Source organism: Anolis sagrei, chromosome 1 (genome assembly GCF_037176765.1).
Source record: "Anolis sagrei isolate rAnoSag1 chromosome 1, rAnoSag1.mat, whole genome shotgun sequence".
Lineage (NCBI taxonomy): Eukaryota > Metazoa > Chordata > Lepidosauria > Squamata > Dactyloidae > Anolis > Anolis sagrei.
In genome coordinates, this window is record NC_090021.1 from 199,798,523 (window position 1) to 199,817,990 (window position 19,468).

A 19,468-nucleotide genomic window follows, 5' to 3' on the forward strand; every position below is an offset into this window, starting at 1 on the left:
TCTTCTTCCTCTTTTCCTTCTCCTCTGCTCCGCCTTCTCCTTCCTCTTCCCTTTCTTCCTCCTCTCCTTTTCTTCTTCCTTTCCTTCGTCTTCTTCTCCTTCTACCTCTTCCCACTCCCCTTTCTTCCTCCCCTTCTTTCTTTTTTCCTTCCTCACCTCTTCTTCTTCGTCCTCCTTCTCCTCAACAATGCTTACAATGTCCTGGAGCTCTAATCTCGAGCCCCGGCTTTGTGTTTCCTTTGGGGCCAGGTGGGGCATACTTCATCAGGAGAGACTCCCCTCCGCCCTTAGCAAATGCCAAGTGCCTGATTGAATCTCATCTAGATCTCCTTGGCGGGCTAGGGGGAGAAAAGAAGAAGAAGCGGAGGGAAGGCTGCTCTAGCTGCGCGTGGCAATAAACAGACCGCCGAGGGAACCTCCAGAAAAGGACAGAGCTGAGACCTCCAATTAATGGGCTTAAATTCCCTTCCGAACATCGCACCCCCCAATCCTCCCCCCCCCCCCCCCGCCACGAACTAGCGGAATCTTGTCACAAGAGCCTTTCCCTCGCTCCTCTAACGAGCGGCGACAGGCTAATTACGGGAGCGACAAGCAGCTGGTGAGGGAAGAGGCGAGAGAGAGGGAGGAGGGAAAAGGTGGAGGTGCGCGCGAGGAATGGCGCGCGCGCGGAGGGAAAAAAAGGAATTCCCTCCCTCGCGCGCAGCTGCCTGCTTGCCTGCCTCCACGCAGAAAGGGCACATCTACACTAGAAGGAACGCACCCCGTTATACCTGAGGCAGGAAAAGTGTCATCCCGGCCTTCTTTCTCTCTCTCTCTCTCTCTCTCACACACACACACAATATCTCCAAGTTCTGCTCTCTTCCCCTACTTTTAAAAATAATTCCTATCCACCATTCAGTTGAGGGTGTATCCACATTCTCCAATTAATGCCCTAATGGCTCAACTATCATAGTATAAATATGTGAGAGGAAGTCATAGGGAGGAGGGAGCAAGCTTGTTTTCTGCTGCCCTGGAGACTAGGACGAGGAACAATGGCTTCAAACTACAAGAAATGTTCCATCTGAACATTAGGAAGAAATTCCTAACTGTGAGAGCCGTTCAGTAGTGGAACTCTCTGCCCCAGAGTGTGGTGGAGGCTCATTCTTTGGAAGCTTTTAAACAGAGGCTGGAAGGCCATCTGTCAGGGTGCTTTGAATGCAATTTTCCTGCTTCTTGGCAGGGGGTTGGACTGGATGGCCCATGAGGTCTCTTCCAACTCTAGGATTCAATCTTAAGGAATCAGAAGAGCTGTAGTTTTGTACTGTTTTCAGCCTGCTCTGCTCCAAAGAGGTGGTGCCTCAAAGACTTACTGTTGGGAATCAAGAGCTGTTATGCTCAAAAATAACCTTCACTCGGGGGTGATTCCACAAAAACCATAACCACAGATCATAACCAGCAGAAGCTTACCTGTGGAGAGCAAGAATTCGTTTCCACTCAGTAGGATAGAACAGGATTGCAGAGCCACAACTTCATAGGTTCTAAAAATAATGTTTATTAAAGTAAAAAAGAAATCCATTCTGGACAAAAAAAGGTTCTTGGAGCTAACTAGTTTCACTGAGCTATTTTCTAAGGAAAAGGAAAAATAACAAAATAGTCATATCTACTACATCTTGCCTGGAGAATGGCAAGATGCCTCCTCACTCTCGGAGAACAAAGGAAGAGAAACCCAGAAAAATGGAGACAGGCCACATGGCCTTGCCAGGGCAATAAGAATACCATTAAAGAGGAAATTAATCTTCCCTGAAGAGATTACACTGCTAAGTATTGAAGGGGGGAGGAGATAGTGGCATGCAGGATCACCAAGACAGCACCCCTTCTTGAGACAGGCATGCAAAGGGAACTTGGTGCTGTGGGTTAAACCGCTGAGCTGTTGAGCTTGTGACCAAAGGTCACAGGCTCGAATCTGGGGAGCGGCATGAGCTTCCGCTGTTAGCCCCAGCTTCTGCCAACCAAGCAATCTGAAAACATGCAAATGTGAGTAGATCAATAGGTACTGCTCCAGCAGGTAGATAACAGCGCTCCATGCAGTCATTCTGGCCACATGACCTTGGAGGTGTCTATTGGCTGTCTGCAAGGACATTACCCAGAGGATGCCTGGATGTTTGATGTGATACCATTCTGTGGGAAGCTCCCACATGGGGAGCTGGAGTTGACAGAGGGAGCTCAACCCACTCTCCTTGGATTTGAACCACTGACCTATCACTCACCAGTCCTGCCGGCACAAGGGTTTAACCCATTGCACCACAGGGGCTCCAATTGGACAGTATAGAGGTGAGAGGAGTACCTCTTTTCTAGAGCAAAGTGGGAATGTCAGGCCTTCCTTCTGCCTGTGCTTCCACCGAGGAGACTTATATAAAGACTTCTCTGCCAGTAGATTGTTCATCTCCTTCTCAGAAATATAACATAGATAGATAGATAGATAGATAGATAGATAGATAGATAGATAGATAGGCCTGGAAGTTGCCAAGGAGCGTTGTGGTGCCCTAGCACCCTTCCCTGCATCAGAGGTGGTAACCATTGCATCCTGTTTTACATGGACATGTGTGCCTCTGTGCCTTCAAGTCACTTTATAGTTGCCCCATGGGCTTTTTAATGCAAGGAATCCTCAGAAGCAGTTTGTTCAACTGTGTTAAAAGTAACCTACCAAGAAAGCGAGGGATCTAGCACAGAACCTAGACTGTGTTCATGCCTCTCCTGACAAAGCTTTGGTTTCCAGAAATGCACAAATGGGACCTGCCACATAAATGCCACCTTCACTCCTCAGGTGTGTAGCAGCAGTTAAGATTTCTGCACAATGCTATAACCAGATCTGGTTCAACTTTTGCTTCTTGAAGTGAAGCAGCAACACACACTTTTCTACCCCCACATTGAGGTGTATCTTAACCAATCCCCCCCCCCTTTTTCAGTAGCTGAAAAAAGTGTCATTCCTCTTCCTGGCAATTAAATCTTCAATAAAGGACTCAATAATCAACAATGTGCGGTCTTTTAATACTCCCAGTATCAGCTGCCAGGTATGCATTAGAACTTTTCAAAGATTGTGTGCTCTGGGTTGCTGTGAGTTTTTCAGGCTGTATGGTCATGGTCCAGAAGCATTCTCTCCTGACGTTTCATCCACATCTATAGTAGGCATCCTCAGAGGTTGTGAAGTTCTTGCCATAGTTGTGGGCGAAATGTCAGGAGAGAATGCTTCTGGAACATAGCCATACAGCCCGGAAAACTCACAGCAACCCTCACAGCAACTCACGGCCATGAAACCCTTTGAAAATACACTGTGCGTTCTCTTTTGATGTATTTTCCATGCAGCTTTAAAAGCATTATTATTGCTAACCTCTCCAAGCAAACAAATGTGGATACATCTGTCACATGTTTCTCAGGCCCTTTTTATACTGCCATATAATCCAGATTATCAATCAGATAATCCATATTATTATTATTATTATTATTATTATTATTATTATTATTATTATTATCTTCATTTATATGCTGCTTTTTTCACTCGGGGGGGGGGGGGGTCAACGTAGTTTCCAACATATTCACGGCAATGAAAACATGAAAACTTAACATAAAAACAACAATATAAAACATAACTACATTAAAACATGGGATTAAAAACACATCAATACAAACATTAAAATCACATGATCCAAAAGCATGTTCAGGCTGTTCCAGTATCAAATAATAATTGCACATAATCCGTTCATTTCTTGTCCTGCTTACTGCCCAAATGCTTGGTTCCACAGCCATGTTTTTGTTCTTCACTGCCATATAACCCAGTTCAAAGCAAATAATCTATATTTTAGATGGGGCCTGAGAGGTCTTGTTATGGCACCATTTCTAATGTGACACAAGGTCCCTCCCTGATATATTAGATAGATTGGCATGTTCCTGCCTGGGGAAAATCCAGTCACTGCATGCAAGAAGAGCAAAGTCAGACAATGCAAATACACATTTTTTTAAAAAGCATTTTTTATTTTATTGCTATCACACCTCACACTTAAGAAATTCAGGATCACAGGGACTACTTTTAAGAAACACAGTTCCTTCTTTTTCCAAAGCACTTCTAGGGTATAATTTGGAAATAAGCCTAAGGTGATATCCCAAGACTCTCTAATGGTATACAGTATATGTATTTGTAAACGGTTTACATGGTGGTTTCATTACAGTAAAACTAAACACACATTCTGGGTCACACCAGAGACAAAACCCTGCACAGAACCATTTATTTTAGTGGAAAGGCAGTTAACAGCTTGTCAAAGACAGATGAGAGGTTGTAACCAAAGTTGTAGAGAGACGTGTGTGCGTATAGTCAAATGAGTTAAACATTATGCAAGGCATCCCTCCTCTGCCCTTTATGACTTGTGAAATGGGCATTTCGTGTAATAGCAGACATTTTGAGACAGCGAAGAAATTAACAGCATATAGAGACGATTAATTATAACTCATTACTGTACAATTATTACATCTTGGATAAAAACAGTAGAATGAAACACCAAGATTATCCATGTTGTAAAAATCGTCTTCAAAATACTCCAATCTGGTGTGCCAGGAAAAACTGGAAGACTGTGTAAAACCTTTCAGGACTGAAAATGTATTTTAACTATATTCAAGTTTTTTTTAAAAAAATACAAGATTTTTATACATGTGTATATAAAGACATACTCCCAAACTCCAATAAAGCTAAATGCTTGGGTAGTTCTATGATGTTCATACCATACCTACCGTAGTGGCTGCTTGTATCTTGTTATGTATATAATCCATATCCAGGGCCACCAGTTGCTCCTTAAGCTTAATTGAATGTTCTTATCTTAATCAGATGTGTAATGTAGACAGGTCTAGCCAGCACTCTTAAGGTTTCAGGCAGATGACTTCCTTTGTTTCTTGTTGGAAACCGAACTTAATGCAAAGCATGTCCACCATTATAGTGGAGCTCCCAGTGGCGCAGTGGTTAAACCCTTGTGCCTGCAGGACTGCTGACCGAAAGGTCAGAGGTTTGAATCTAGGGTGAGTGGGGTGAGCTCCCAACTGTCAGCTCCAGCTCCTCATACAGGGACATGAGAGAAGGGTGGTAAAAGATCCGGGCGTCCCCTGGGCAACGTCATTGCAGACAGTCAATCCTCTCACAATCCTCTTGCAGTTTCTCAAGTTGTTCCTGACTTGAAAAAACAACAATATGCTATGGCTCTTTTGCCAATAGTCCAAAACTATAGATTGGGGCCTTCAATTACTGACATTTCAGGAGGTTGCTCTATCCTTTTCTTGTTTAGTAGTCCAAAATTGCAACACTTTTCTCCTTCTTGAATTATAGAAGCTGTCATTAGCACAGGCTTTCATCCTTCTCTGCATAGGTCAAAGCTGATGGGAGGGAGATTCGGCACCAATAAGATATAGGTGGGAGGAGGACAAACAGGCTTACTGAAACATTAGAGGTGTTGGAAATGACATGACATCAAGTACTCTCATGTTGGGAGAGCAAGTGCAATTGGACCTCCGTATCCACAGGTTCTGCATTCACAAATTCAAGCAATTTGTGACTTGAAAAGATGAATTTGGAGGAAAAAAAACCAAAACAAAATTTAATTTTATTGCATGTTGAACATTTTGCTGATGTGTAGGCATTTCCTGCAGTAACCTCCCACCATTTCACAGATCTTCAGGATGTCAACATCATGGATTTGAGTGGTTTGCCATTTTATATAATGGATGCCATTTTACTATGCCATCATATCTAATGGAATTTGAGCCTCCACCAATTTTAGTATCTACAGGAGGGTGAGGCTGGAAACCATCCACAGTGAACCACTGTGATGGTATAGGAACAATAAACTGTTCCACAATAAATCAGGCCATTGGCTCACCTTAATCAGTTCCCACTGACTGGAAGGAGCCCCGGTCGCACAATGGATTAAACCCTTGTGCTGGCAGGACTGCCGACCAGTTCGAATCCAGGGAGCGGGGTGAACTCCTGTCTGTCAGCTCCAGCTTCCATGCGGGGACATGAGAGAAGCCTCCCACAGGATGATAAAACATCTGGGCGTCCCCTAGGCCACGTCCTTGCAGACGGCCAGTTCTCCCACACTAGAAGCAACTTGCTCAAGTCGCTCCTGACATGGAAAAAAACTGGTAGAAGCTCTCCAATGTTGCCTTAAAATAGCAGGGAGTGAAGTTTCTATAAGCAAAGAATAAGCTTTATCATTGACCTATGAACTCCCATTTTTAAAATTTGCATAGTCATGCTACTATCCTGATACTCAGTAACATATTTATTAAATATGTTGCACAGTGGAGCTCTCTCTGACCAAGAGAGGGAAATCCAGAAACAGATTGTTTGTGTAGAGATTGCCCTGTGTTTTGAACTTAAAAGGATGAACAGGAGATCATACAGTTCTTTGCATTCAGCAGCACAGCCTGACAAATGCCAGAAATGCACAGCAATACACAAATTACAGGGCAGGATGCTTACTATCTATGCTTCTCCTCATAACTGAGTTTTATGCAAGAGTGGGAAGTAGGAGAGCAAAAAAGAGGAAAGAGAAAATGTATATGAGTTGTGCAAATTCAATAGAGAGTGAACATAACATTACAGTTCCATGTGGATTTTTCGCACTAGTATTGAATAATAGCATCTAGATTTTAGTTTTTTTGGAATGCATACTCCTAGTACTAGTTTTACTATGGTAGAAACTTTATTTAAGCAAGGTTATTTTCATGTGAGAAAACCACGTATTTGTATACTATATTTCAAAGAAAGGAACTGGCAAAAACCACCTTTGAATATTCCTGGGTTCACTTTAAGTTGACATTTGACTTGGACACACACACACTAATGCTGAAACTAGAGGCAGCCAACTACAAAGTTATGTCTCAGATAATGCTTTATTCCATTTCCCTTGTGTTATGCGGGCCATAAGTAAAGTAAAGGTAAAGATTTCCCCTGACATTAAGTCTAGTCATGTCAGACTCTGGGGAGTATTGCTCATCTCCATTTCTAAGCCGAAGAGCCGGCGTTCTCCATATATACCTCCAAGGTCATGTCGGCAGCAAGACTGCATGGAGCACCATTAACTTCCCACAGAAGCTGTGCTTATTCTGACACTTGCATGTTTTTGAACTGTTAGGTTGGCAGAGGCTGGGGCTAACAGTGGGAGCTTACTCTCCTCCCCGGATTCGAACAGCCAACTTTTAAGTCAGCAAGTTCAGCAGCTCAGTGGTTTAATCTGCTGAGCCACCAGGGGGCCATAAATAATGCATTTTCCATGCATACACCCCATGCAACTATTAGGTCATCTGTTAGTGGCTGTCATGATGAATGTGCTCCTGGAACTCTCTTACTATTCCAGCATATGGAAAATGAATTCTAACACGCTGAACTCCACAAAGAACAAGATTCCAGTTAAGTGCTTCATCTGTAGCCTATATCACAATCCATGCATTATTCAAGCTAAATACCAAAATAAATAGGACTTGGTCCCACACAAGTAATTAAGAACGTTATATTACAATCGAAGGTTACAAAAGTGTAAAAAATGTCCAAAATCAGAAAAACAATAGTTCTACAGTTACCGACTCCACTCTTGAATCAACTAAGAGTTCGCAGAGTTCTTCTTTTCATACAGGATGTCCACAAGCTCTAGTTTCTTTGACCCCAACCAAGCTTTTGAGAAGAACACATGGATGGGAGTGAGGTTTCCACACGGTCTCCTTTTACGCCTTAAACATTGGCTTTAATCATACTAAAGTGAGCCATATGGATCCGGATCAATTCTGTTCTAAATGTAGCCTTCCCTTCTGATATGACTATATGTACTGAAACCAAGTACAGTCACTATAAAGTTTCGATTTAAATAAAACTTATCTGTGCTCCAGTGACACTAAGACTTCAGTTGAAGTGTGAATTCAGATGCCTCAAAAAATCCTCCTTGGATGTAAGAGATGGTGGGAAAACTTTCTGACAGAATTCACATATTTCAGACTGATTGAGTTCTGGGTTTTCAGAAGCAAATGTCAATAAGTCACTGTCTTCAGAGTGATATGGTTTCCAGTGTGGCTGTAAGAAGTGGAATGAAAAGTCAGTGCTTTATATAAAGTACATGCTATTTTTCTCTCTCCACTGGCTAGAGAGTGTTTTGGTTTTGGTATCATATAGCAAATAAAGACATCCCAATATCCTTTTTGTAAACTGCCCCAAGGACATGCCAGTTGGATGATATACAAACATTGTAGAGCAAAATAGTAACAAAATACAGTAACTTAGTCTAATTGTTGAAGCTTTGCCCTTTATTTAAAGTCTCAAAGGAGCAATGAACACATACGGCTGAGTATTGTCGAAGGCTTCCATGGGTTGTTGTAGGTTTTTTTCCTGAAGTTTCGCCTGCATCTATGGCAAGCATCCTCAGAGGTAGTGAAGTCACTATCTCTGAGGATGCTTGCCATAGATGCAGGCGAAACGTCAGGAGAAAATGCCTCTAGAACATGGCCATATAGCCTGAAAAAAACTACAACAACACATACGGCTGAATTTACCTACTAGTCCTAAATAGCATTGACTCACTAAATTGAAGAAAATTTGAGAAATCAACATTTATGTAAATTCCATCAATTCAAAGAACCTACTCCAATTGAGTCTAACTATTTGATTTAGACCATAAAATATTTGCATTTTAAAAGTGCTTATCAACTAAGGCATTTCTTGGTCGTAATTTAGCTCTGTACATACATATGTTATACTTTCTATTTCACTCTATGTCAAAATATGTTAAGGCTCTATCAGCTATAGGTCTCATATGGCACCCCTGTTTTAAATACATTAATATCTTAAATATACAGCAATAGTTTGGTTACTAACATAGTCTGCCAAGATAAGATTAGTTTAATTCATGGAGGCAGTATTTGATGAACCTTGTTGAAATCATACTATATATAATTTAGGAATTAAATGTACTTCCATAGGGTCCCCCCCCCCCCTTGACTTGTAGTACTCAAGGGATAATTACTTATTATTTTATTGCAATTCTTATTTTGTCAAACCAATGTGGATGGTTTGCTCAGTGTTTCAAAGATCTGGTCCTTTGATTTCTAAATGCAAGTCAGTACACATTTTGAAAGGCACTAAAATAGGGAAAAATAATCTGGGAAGAGGAGAAAAGGGCAGAAGGCATGTGACAACTTTTTACAGTTAGTTTAGTTTATGCGGCGACTTTATCTTAGGACAAATATCACAGTACTAAGTTAGGAAGGCAGACGAGCAAAGGAGATCTGAGGCTAGACAAAGCAAACTGTGTTCGGAAGTTTTTTTTTGATATGTGTCTGTAAGCACTTCATCTACAAGTCATTCATATATTTCAAACCCTTAAAAACTCTGATATGCAGCTATTCATTCAAAAGAATGGTGAGTGCTTTAGAAGTTCATTCTCTGTGTAAATGATAGTTAATATTTGTCCAAAGGCTTCAGCCCACTTTGGGCTGTGGATGTTTTACTGTGGTCAGTCATCAATCCACACAAAACATAGGCTAATTAGATGTAATTACATCCAAGTTCTAAGAAGCAGACTACCTTTTGTTGGTGTAAATTGCTTCTGAAATGTGTCTAGGCACTGATGCATATTTTAACTATCACTACAGAAGTGTACTTTTAATTACTTATTTGCAACTCTGCCTTGATTTAAAGTGGCAGTTTTAATAACAATAATAGGAGACATGATTACATGGCTGTAATATCCCTGCCATTCTTGCTGTGTTTACTTGATTTAAGCACACACCAGCCAGAGGGACTAATCTTTAACCATTTTACTCACTGTATTTTAATCTGGAGTCAAGCTGCATTCTCACTTATCAGGAGGTTAAATCATTGATTTCAGTGGGTCTTATTTTATTTCTTATTTATTTAGTTACTTCATTTATACCCCACCTTTCTCACCCTGGAGGGGGACTCAAGGCAGCTTACAACTCCAGCAAAATTCAATGCCATATATAAACATAACAATAAAAACAGATCCCATTTAATCAACTTCTATTGCAAAATTGTCTTGTTTAACAATACATTTCTTCAGGGTTTTTTTTTTTTTTTACTATAGACCAATCTAGGATATTACACGGGCTTTTATTTTAGATCTATGTCGACAGTTGTGCCTTTTCACTGGATGGAGTTGTATGTATGCCCAAGGTCTGTATCATTATTAGAGTTTTCAACCATTTGATTATCTGCCTTTACCTGACAGATAAATCCAGTAAATAAAATTTCATACTACCACAACTTCCATGTTTTGAGATATTTAAGGAAACATAAAATAGCTTACAACTTAACCAACAAAATGACAACTCACTCATCATTAAAAGGAAAGGCCATCTTTAGTATTTTCTATTTCAGTAGCACACTATAACTCTTGAAAACAAACAAGCATGTCCTTAAACTGCAATTCACTGATTAACATGTACCCGTGCCAGCGACTAAATTAATGCTGTAGCTGATGCATATAGCCTTAGTTATTCTCTCGCTTTTTCTTTTTAAAAAATGATGGCAGAATTTTCAATTGTCAGCCAAATGGTGAGGCCTAGTGGTGTAAAAGGAGTGTTATAACTCTAAAAGATCAATCATTATACACAAAAATGATTCCAAACAGAAAGAGATGTTGAAGTGTTTCGCTGAACTGGTACAACGCACATTCATTTTATAGCCATGCACAATTTCTCTCAAAATATTTCCTTTTCTCACCCTGAATCAATGTGATTGCTAAACCAGATCCTTGAATGACACAGAATACTTCAACGTCCTAATCTTTCATTTCAGTCTAGATTCTCATCTCATTCTACATTATCATTTTCAGTGGAACAGGTTTCTGTCCACGTGCTTAAGAAGCTGCAACCAAATTTTTCTATTCAGTGACTGCAAGAGCCAAATTTATTAAATCAATGGAGAGTCAGAGTGCTAATGACTTAATAGATGCCAATTACACTGCATTTATGTTTCTTCTCCTCATCTTTGTTAGGATGTGTAGTAAATACATGGCAGAATGCCTCTCTCTAGCCAGAGAAGTGGTGGTTGTGGAAGGACGATACACCAGGCAGGGAAATCAGTAATATAGACCAGCATTATAGTTCATAAGGGCATATAAGCATCAGTGGAAGCCTCTGCTGGCATGCTCATTTTGCTTCTCTCCATGCAGGCATATAACCCAGAATATCAAGGCAGAAAATCTGCCTTGAATTGGGTTATCTGAGTCCACATTGCCATATATCCCAGTTCAAAGCAGATAATGTGAGGTTTTATTCAGCTGTGTAGAAGAGCCCCCTGTAACAGGGTCAGGTCCCTTTTCATATGCCCCATGAAATCCTTATTTATAGCACATGGACCTCTCGTATTTTTCCTACTGCTATTAAAAGAAAAGACTATTGATGCATCAAAAGAATCCCCTCAGGGAGAGAGAGCAGAATTTAAATTTTATTATTATAATAGATTTATTATTATATGTTATATTCAAACTATTTACCCTTCTATTTTTCATTAACTGGACCTGATGTACTGAGGTGTGAATCCATGAACACGAACCCTCCATCTTCATGCATTAGAAAGACATGCATATATTTAGAGAGCATGATGAAGGTAGCAAAATATTTAGGCAAACATATGCAGTCGTATATTTAATGGCTTCTAAAATCACATTGGCTTCTTCTGCCGAAGTTTCTGGATAAGACGCACAATTTTAATCAGAGGCCTTATGTTCTCCATTCCTTCCTGCATACAACTAACAAATATTGGAACTATTTTCAGTTGCCAGTTTTCTTTCCAAACGTAAACACTTAAAATATCAAGACTTCCTGGCTGCCACTGAATTGTAGTACTGGCCATTCACATTTCAGAATATGTACCCTCCTATGCGTCTTGTGATTTATTTCAAGAATATAAAATCTTCTAGCTTCATGCCTCAAACGCTGCGGCAGTTCAACACCAATTTTCCTGTACTTTTTAAGCTGCATATTTCTCTATCAACCTGCAATCGCATATCAGCTGTTTCACATGCTTTAATATACAATGCAGGGTGCCATCTATTGAGAAATGAATACACAGACTAGTTAAAAGAACAAGCAGGAGACATATTGGAGAAAAGGGAAAGTAACAAGTAATAGAGTGGATGCTTTGCAACACCACGGGAATCTTACTAGTAATAGAAGAAATAGTTTAATTTGTTTTGATCCAACCCAATTCAGAATCTGATGGGATGCAAAACAAAAACTGGTCAGTCATCAAATAATTCGATGCAGAAAGCCAAAGCCTAGTATGGAAAATAAACTAGGTCTGGTATGAAATATGTAATCAGTTGTGTCTACCAATGTAGAGCTCCTTATTTCATTTCAGAATAAAACTGAATAAAGGCAAAATTAAGAATATAAGCAAATGAGTTTAAAACTAAGTGCCAGTTTGTGAAATAAAGTAAAATGTGGAAGTGTACCTTACAAAATCCTTAAATTGTAAACAAAAAGCCATGACACCAAAAAAATAGTGCTGGTTCTTCATGAGAACACTCCATATACTTTCAAAAGTCACACCTACTTGCCCATTAATTCATTTGTTTTTAGCAGGGTTAGTCATTTTAAATGACAGGAATGCTATTGTAAATATATTGAGGGATTTCCTAAACATATCTGTTTACAGAAATAACTGATGACTTAGAAATGTAAGATTATATATTTTTAATACTGTGAGATTTTAGATTAAATGTATCACTTCATTCTGTAACTGCAGAAAATACTAGCTCACCTTTTTTTTCCAAGGTGAAAAGATTAACTGGATTAAAGCAATCTGAAATCCATACACAGTGCATACACACTTAATCAGCTGGAAGTCATAAAGCACTATCCATTTACAGATGTACCAACATGTGAAGATTAAATTCAAGTTAAAATATGTCCGGACTGAAACTGCCATCAGTACGTATTGATTTTATGTGTCACAAACTCTACAAGTCAAATAACTTTTTTGCTGTTTGATTTAAATGTTTATTTGCTAAGGCAGGAGTTCTGACATTGCCTTGGACCCTAATGGCATGAAATGTAGCCAGAAGCTCCAGTTGTAGACTGCACTTGATGAAGTAGACAACTTAAGACCATGAAATCCCATGCTACCAAATTCTTAGTCTCAAAAGTGGTACGGATTATGAGCAGGGTTATGGATGAACTGAACTATGCACTTTGTAAGCTTTTTAAATGTGTATACTGATGTATTTTATTACTGCTTGGTGTTAATCATTTTTAACTGTTTAATTTTTATTGTTAGTACTGGTTTTTAGCGGTATTGCTGGAATTGTAAGCTGCCTTGAGCCCCTTCAGGTGAGAATGACAGGGTAAAATGAAGTTACATAAATAAATAAATAAAGGTGATATAAGATTCATTTGCATATATAGCTATAGTGGTGACAGTGCTGGATTAAACCTAAACTGGCTAGACTTCAAACTTCATCATCATGAAACTCGTTATGCACTACAGGATTTAGTAAAGTAGAATGCTGCCCAATTCCAACTTATATTTAGTTCACTCCTACCTATTCTGAATGGAAGCAATTTTTAAATGTTTACAATTTTTCAAATAAGGTAAAGGTAAAGGTTTCACCTGACAGTAAGTCTAGTCATGTCCGACTCTGGAGGATGGTACTCATCTCCATTTCTAAGCCGAAGAGCCAGCGTTCTCCGTAGACACCTCCAAGTCATGTGGCCAGCATGACTAGATGGCCTTCTTGTAGAAGTGGTACCTATTGATCTACTCACACATGCATGTTTTCAAAGTGGTAGAAGCTGGGCCTAACAGCAGGAGTTCACCATGTCCCACGGATTTGAACCGCTGACCAGCAAGTTCAGCAGCTCAGCAGTTTAACCTGCTGCGCCACCAGGGGGTCCAAATTTTAATTGGAGAAATGACAAAAAACTGAACTTGTGTTCTTTACCACTGATCATACTGTGTGTAAAGCAATGTGTAAGGATGATGCACTCTCAGAAATCCTCACATACAAAGCAAGGATAAATGAATTAGAAATTGAGAGGGAAGGAAGGAAGAATATTTGATTTAGTAGGTTTTTTTTGGAGGGGGCGGGCGGGGATAAAATTGCCTTATTCCCTTATCATTGGCTAGGCTAGATGGCGTTTATGTGAATTGTGGGACAAAATATCTGAAGGCCTCAAATTCTTTATTCTTGTTTTAAAGCGTGCTACTTCAGCAAATAAAGGTTCAAAACCGGGAATATGAACTACAGTTCCAAAGTAAATAGCAAGTTAAAATGGTGGCACAATGAGAGTTAGGCACTTGGGCTAATGGAAATGTTTTGAATTAGTATCGTCGATATTAAGCAAAGTGATATGTTTAGTATCTTCCACAACATGCTTAATTTTACAGCTTTCAGAATAATAATGCACTAATATAAAATTATTGCTATTCTATAAAAAAGATACCTGTTGAGGTGATCCAGCTGTTACTTCATTTGCTTCTAAGACAGGAAAGTTTATTTCAGAGTCATCTTGTTTTGAGAAGGCCGTGGTTCCATAGCTGTATAAAAAAGGTACTTGAAAACACAGAGTTTTGTCCACTGGAGTCTGGATGGGCGCGTTTGCTTGGGCCGAGGCTTTGGTTATGTTGGTAGATGCTGGATTATGCACTGCTGGGGTGGCAGAGTGAGGGCCAAGCTCCTCAAACCTGTTACATTTCATCTCACTGAAGTTCACGTCCTGGTCTGCAAGGTCCCTGTTCACCTGAAGTAAGGCTTCAGTCCCTGGGATACATGGGATTGGAGGGGTATCTGTGGTACTCTCTAAGAAAGTGGTGTCCCTCTCTGTAGGGGGGAACTTCACATTCAGCTTTGACAGCGATTCCACTGAGTTTTCTTCTTCATCTTGGCCAATTTCTCTCACTGTGATGGATGTGAAGTGTGGAATGTCTGTGTTTATGCCCCTTTTCACCCAAGGACTGCATACATCATCTGCTTGTTCATCGGTGCACTGGATAGGCTTGGAGAATGCAATTTCTGTAAAAGATAGATCCCAAGGAAATGGTTAAAGGGTATACAAAATGGGCTGGGACACACACGGTGCTTGGTGTGTTGTTGGGCTACATCTGCTAGCATCCCCTTTTATTTAGGGCTGCTGGGAGTTGCAGTCTAAACAACTATAGGATTCCCACCTTGATCCAAGAAACATAGCACCAGACAAATGAAAGCATCAACCAATTGTATATATAAAATGGAAGTTGTGCCACTCCTCAAAGCTTGGCATGTCTGATCATCACATGATCACACGACTCTTCAATGAAAACCATTGATTTCTAATTTTCTGGAGCTCTTCTATAGAACCAGAGATACATGCTTTTGTGCCTCCATCACCTAATCCTTTCTTTTAATAATCCAGGGATAATGAACAAATGGTCCTTCAGGTGCTGCTGTATTCTAGACTCATCATTTTTCATCACTTTGTATGCTGGTTAGGAGTGATGAGAGCTGTAATCCAACAACACTTGGGAAACCTTATGTTCTCTAGTCCTGAATTGGGTAACCACTTTTTCAAGGTTGGGTTTTAATATAAATACAGAAAGATCATAACCCCTACCCAATTCAGGAGAGATGTGGGGGAGAGACCTCCTATGAGTAGTTCTTTAGCAACATCTAAAAGAGTGCTAGTGGTTAAGGAATGATAAATAATTGGTTTACGTTTTTTGGGCTGAGGGGATTACAGCTCAAAATATCTGGAGGCCAAAGGGCACCGGGACTGTAGTGCAGCTGGCTGGGAGTCAGCTGCATTAAGATCACTACTGACCGAAAGGTCAAGAGTTCAAAGCTAGCCCAAGTTGGAGTGCCAGCCCGGGTCGGAGTGAGTGTCCGACCAATTTGCTGTCGACCTTTGCAGCCTGAAAGACAGTTGCATCTGTCAAGTAAGAAATTTAAGTACTGCCTATCGTAAATTTAACTAATTTAAGATGCCATAAAAATCTCCAGCAAGCCTGCAAAGAATGAGGAAGTACTTCATCAGTGTCACAAATGGACGGTGAAGCAACAGCTCCCCTGGTGGCCAGAATACACTCATGAAAAGTTGGAATGTTAAATTGCCTCTGTGTCTGTCTATATATGTTGTGTGTCTATGGCATTAAATGTTTGCCATGTATATGTACATTGTAATCCGCCTTGAGTCCCCTGCGGGGTGAGAAGGGCGGAATATAAATACTGTAAATAAATATATAAATATCTGTCCCTTGTCTAGAAATTGTAATCAGTTTTATTATCTTTGCAGTGTTCAGTACTAAAATGGCTGCAAGATGCCCCTTTTCATGCCTCTTCTACTGCAGGCTGGATACCAACATGAAGACAGAATAGTTATGATGATGGCCGTCCTCTGAAGCAGAGATACAAAAGGGAGAAGATTTGGCTTGGCAGCCATTTCAGCTTGCAAGGCTGCAAAAACAATCCAGTCCAACCCATTGGCATTATTAGCGTGGGTGCCAGCCTGTGCAGTAACCTACGGTATCACCTTCATGGACCTCCTCCTGTACCAGACAATGCTACAATATTGTAGCTAAAATACAAGGAAGTTTGACCAAATCAGCAGCTACAATAAACAGCAGCAACAAAAACACGAATGCTTGCATGTAGCATGTGAGAAGAAACCACATGTTCTGAAGCATCTTTCTATTTCTATTTCTTTCTATTACAAAACATGGTTGTGTGGTTAAATCTAGCTGAAAGGATTTAAAAAATGAAAATAACAAATTTATGTTGAAGTACTATACAAAAGTTTTATAGACAGTCATTTTGGAGTCACCCCTTCTGATGGTCTCACTAGGTGTGGTAAGTACCCCCCTCATGACATTTAATGGCCCAATCCAATAATATATTTATTGAAACTTTGGTCAAAATGATATTTCATCCTATAATCCCCAAAAGCCCTATCAAGTTTGGTCAATATTTACATAAGTGGGACTGAGTGCAAAGCATTTAACAGGCTTTCACATAGTCAAGCACATAACTGTATTATAGAATGAACTGAGGCCAAATTTGGTTTTTTGTTAGGCATAGAATATAGCCAACCAAAAGTTAAAACCCTATAAGCCCTCACAACAACTTGAAAGTCTTAATTTATGTATGCAACAGAGTGAAATATCTGTGTAAGTCATTGCTAAAATGCAATAGCTTCTAAAGTCACATGTAAACATTTTGATATCAGAAGCTATGTGCACTTGCTGGTAAATAGTAGAAAACATGATACAACAGAAATTAATCAAATTTTGCAGTTGGGACTCATGACTGTGAGTTTCCTATTATCAGTTACTGGTGTGGCATTATGGATTAGATAGTCCATAGTCTTATCTAACAGACATTATCTTACTGATTGATAGAAGGAAAGGATTTGAAAGAGATTAAGTAGTATTCATCTCCAAACCAAAATACAGTAATTGTTTACACGGATGCAATCATTCAGAATATTATTGTGCAAGTGCTACTAAAAGGAATGAACAGTACAGATTGGTACTGTTGCCTTTCTTATTCCAACCAAAACTGAACATTTCAGGTTGTGCTCTGTGACCATAGCGTTATGCTTCGAGATGTGTCTCTTGAAGGCTGCAAAACACATCGCAGGCACAAAAAGGCTCTTTGATATGGATGCTTTCCATACCATGAGTAACACCAGATTTACAGATCTCAATATATGTTTGCTTTTAGCAAAATAACTACAGGTCAGCACTACTCATCATGTTTTTTTTTTCTTTTCTTGCATGAATACAATTCCTGTACAGCAAATGGGGCAGGGTGAGTGTGACTACAGCATTCGCTTGCGAAGCAAGAATTCTTACTGTGCTAAAAACAGAGCTTGCAAAAATTCATTTCTGGAACTTCAATTCCCAGAAGCTTTGGTCCACAAGTAATGTTTCCAAGTACTGCTTGGAGGTAGAAAGATCAAGACAGATAGAGCAAGCAGTAGCTTCCTTCCTAGTAAGTTAAATCTCACATACGTTTTAGTTTCATGTAGGATAAAAGTCATGTGGGATTATTCCATAATTCCATAGAGCACTACATGACACGATAGAAAGGGGCAAGACACAAATAAGTGGCACAGTAACACAACAACAACAGCAACAACAACAACAACGCATAGCATTCAGTTGAAAGAGCAAGATTACGCAAGAAGATATGCAGTAAAACAATACCAGTTGCAGGTTCTCTTCGTATGTTAAATTTACTCAGCTGGTCTGTCTGTGCTCTTGCTAATGTGCGGATGCGGTAAAATTCTTCCTTCATGCTCCAGAAAACAGTCTCCAGTTCATCCCTAAAAATGAAGGATTTTAAATGTAAAGTACTGTACTATTCTATATTCAAAGACATGGTCATGTTAGTATCTACTATTGTAGGTGGTTTTCTTAAACCAGTTCCATAGCAAACATATTCCTGGGAGGGAACTCTGACACCATATCAGAAGCCAGACTCAGGGACAAAAAGGAATGATATTGGAAATGTGTGGTGTGCTCTCTCAATTTTTAAAGCAATAATTTATTCCTGGGGGAAGAAGGGTTCAGCAATTTTCTGCTGTAATGTCTCTCCAAACCAATACTGCAATTGTCTTATTCAGATTGAGTAACAAAGTAGATGAATCTGTACTGGGCTAATGATGTTTATAGATAAATCTTGCTTTACAGTTTGCTTTTAAGTTTAATAAAAATATTAAGAAATTTGAGAACAGAGCTCTATGTCACAGCTGTGTTGGTACTCAGTATTAAAAGCACAACGAATCTTGAGAACTTTCCTGCCATTCACCCTTGAAAGCTATTAGGAGAGTCTTTCCTCCCGTCAATACCACACAATTATACTGGGCATCATCAACAGACATGCTTAGTTAAATTCTTCAAACTATGCAGTGTTTAAAGATATCGGTGTGGAAATGATGATAGTAGTGTATATGGCATGGTTGTCAGGATCTGAACCTTCACAATGTAAGAGGGCAAAAACAATTTCCACAATGATGGAACTTCTCTAATTTGAATGATGGCATGGAGGGAGAAGTCAGCTCAAAGCTATGCCATTGTGAGACTCTGGTAGGGATAAGGATGATGATGATGATGGATTTGTTACCCATCTCTCCTTGTGGCTCAAGGCCAGGTACAACATGGTTAAAACACAGATAAAATATAACACTGCTAAAATACACAGGAAAAAGATTGACAATACCAATAAAATGTAAGATTAAAATTCATGATTAAAACTGACTGACTAGGCCTGCTGGAAGAGATAGATCTTAAATTGTGTCTTAAATTCTGACAGCTCATTTAGCTGTTGGAACTCTTCTGGCAGGTCGTTCCACAGTCTTGGGGTGGCCAATGAAAAGGTCCTCTGGGTGACGGTTGCCAGTCGGGTTCTGGTTGGTTGGAGTAGCCACTCCCCACAGTACCTCAGTGTTTGGGGGGGCTTGTACA

General features: G+C 39.8%; 1 protein-coding gene across 1 annotated transcript in view; it reads right to left on the minus strand.

Annotated features, from left to right (window-relative positions):
• Positions 1-3,987: 3,987 nt before the first annotated feature.
• TANK (TRAF family member associated NFKB activator) overlaps positions 3,988-19,468 on the minus strand; it is a 50,487-nt gene continuing 35,006 nt past the window's right edge. The window contains exons 7-9 of the mRNA XM_060777785.2: positions 18,209-18,327; positions 14,473-15,041; positions 3,988-8,083 (exon numbers count right to left, since the gene is read on the minus strand). Coding sequence (XP_060633768.2) covers positions 7,916-8,083; positions 14,473-15,041; positions 18,209-18,327 — 856 coding nt within the window. The 3' untranslated portion in view covers positions 3,988-7,915. The remainder of the gene's footprint in view (positions 8,084-14,472; positions 15,042-18,208; positions 18,328-19,468) is intronic.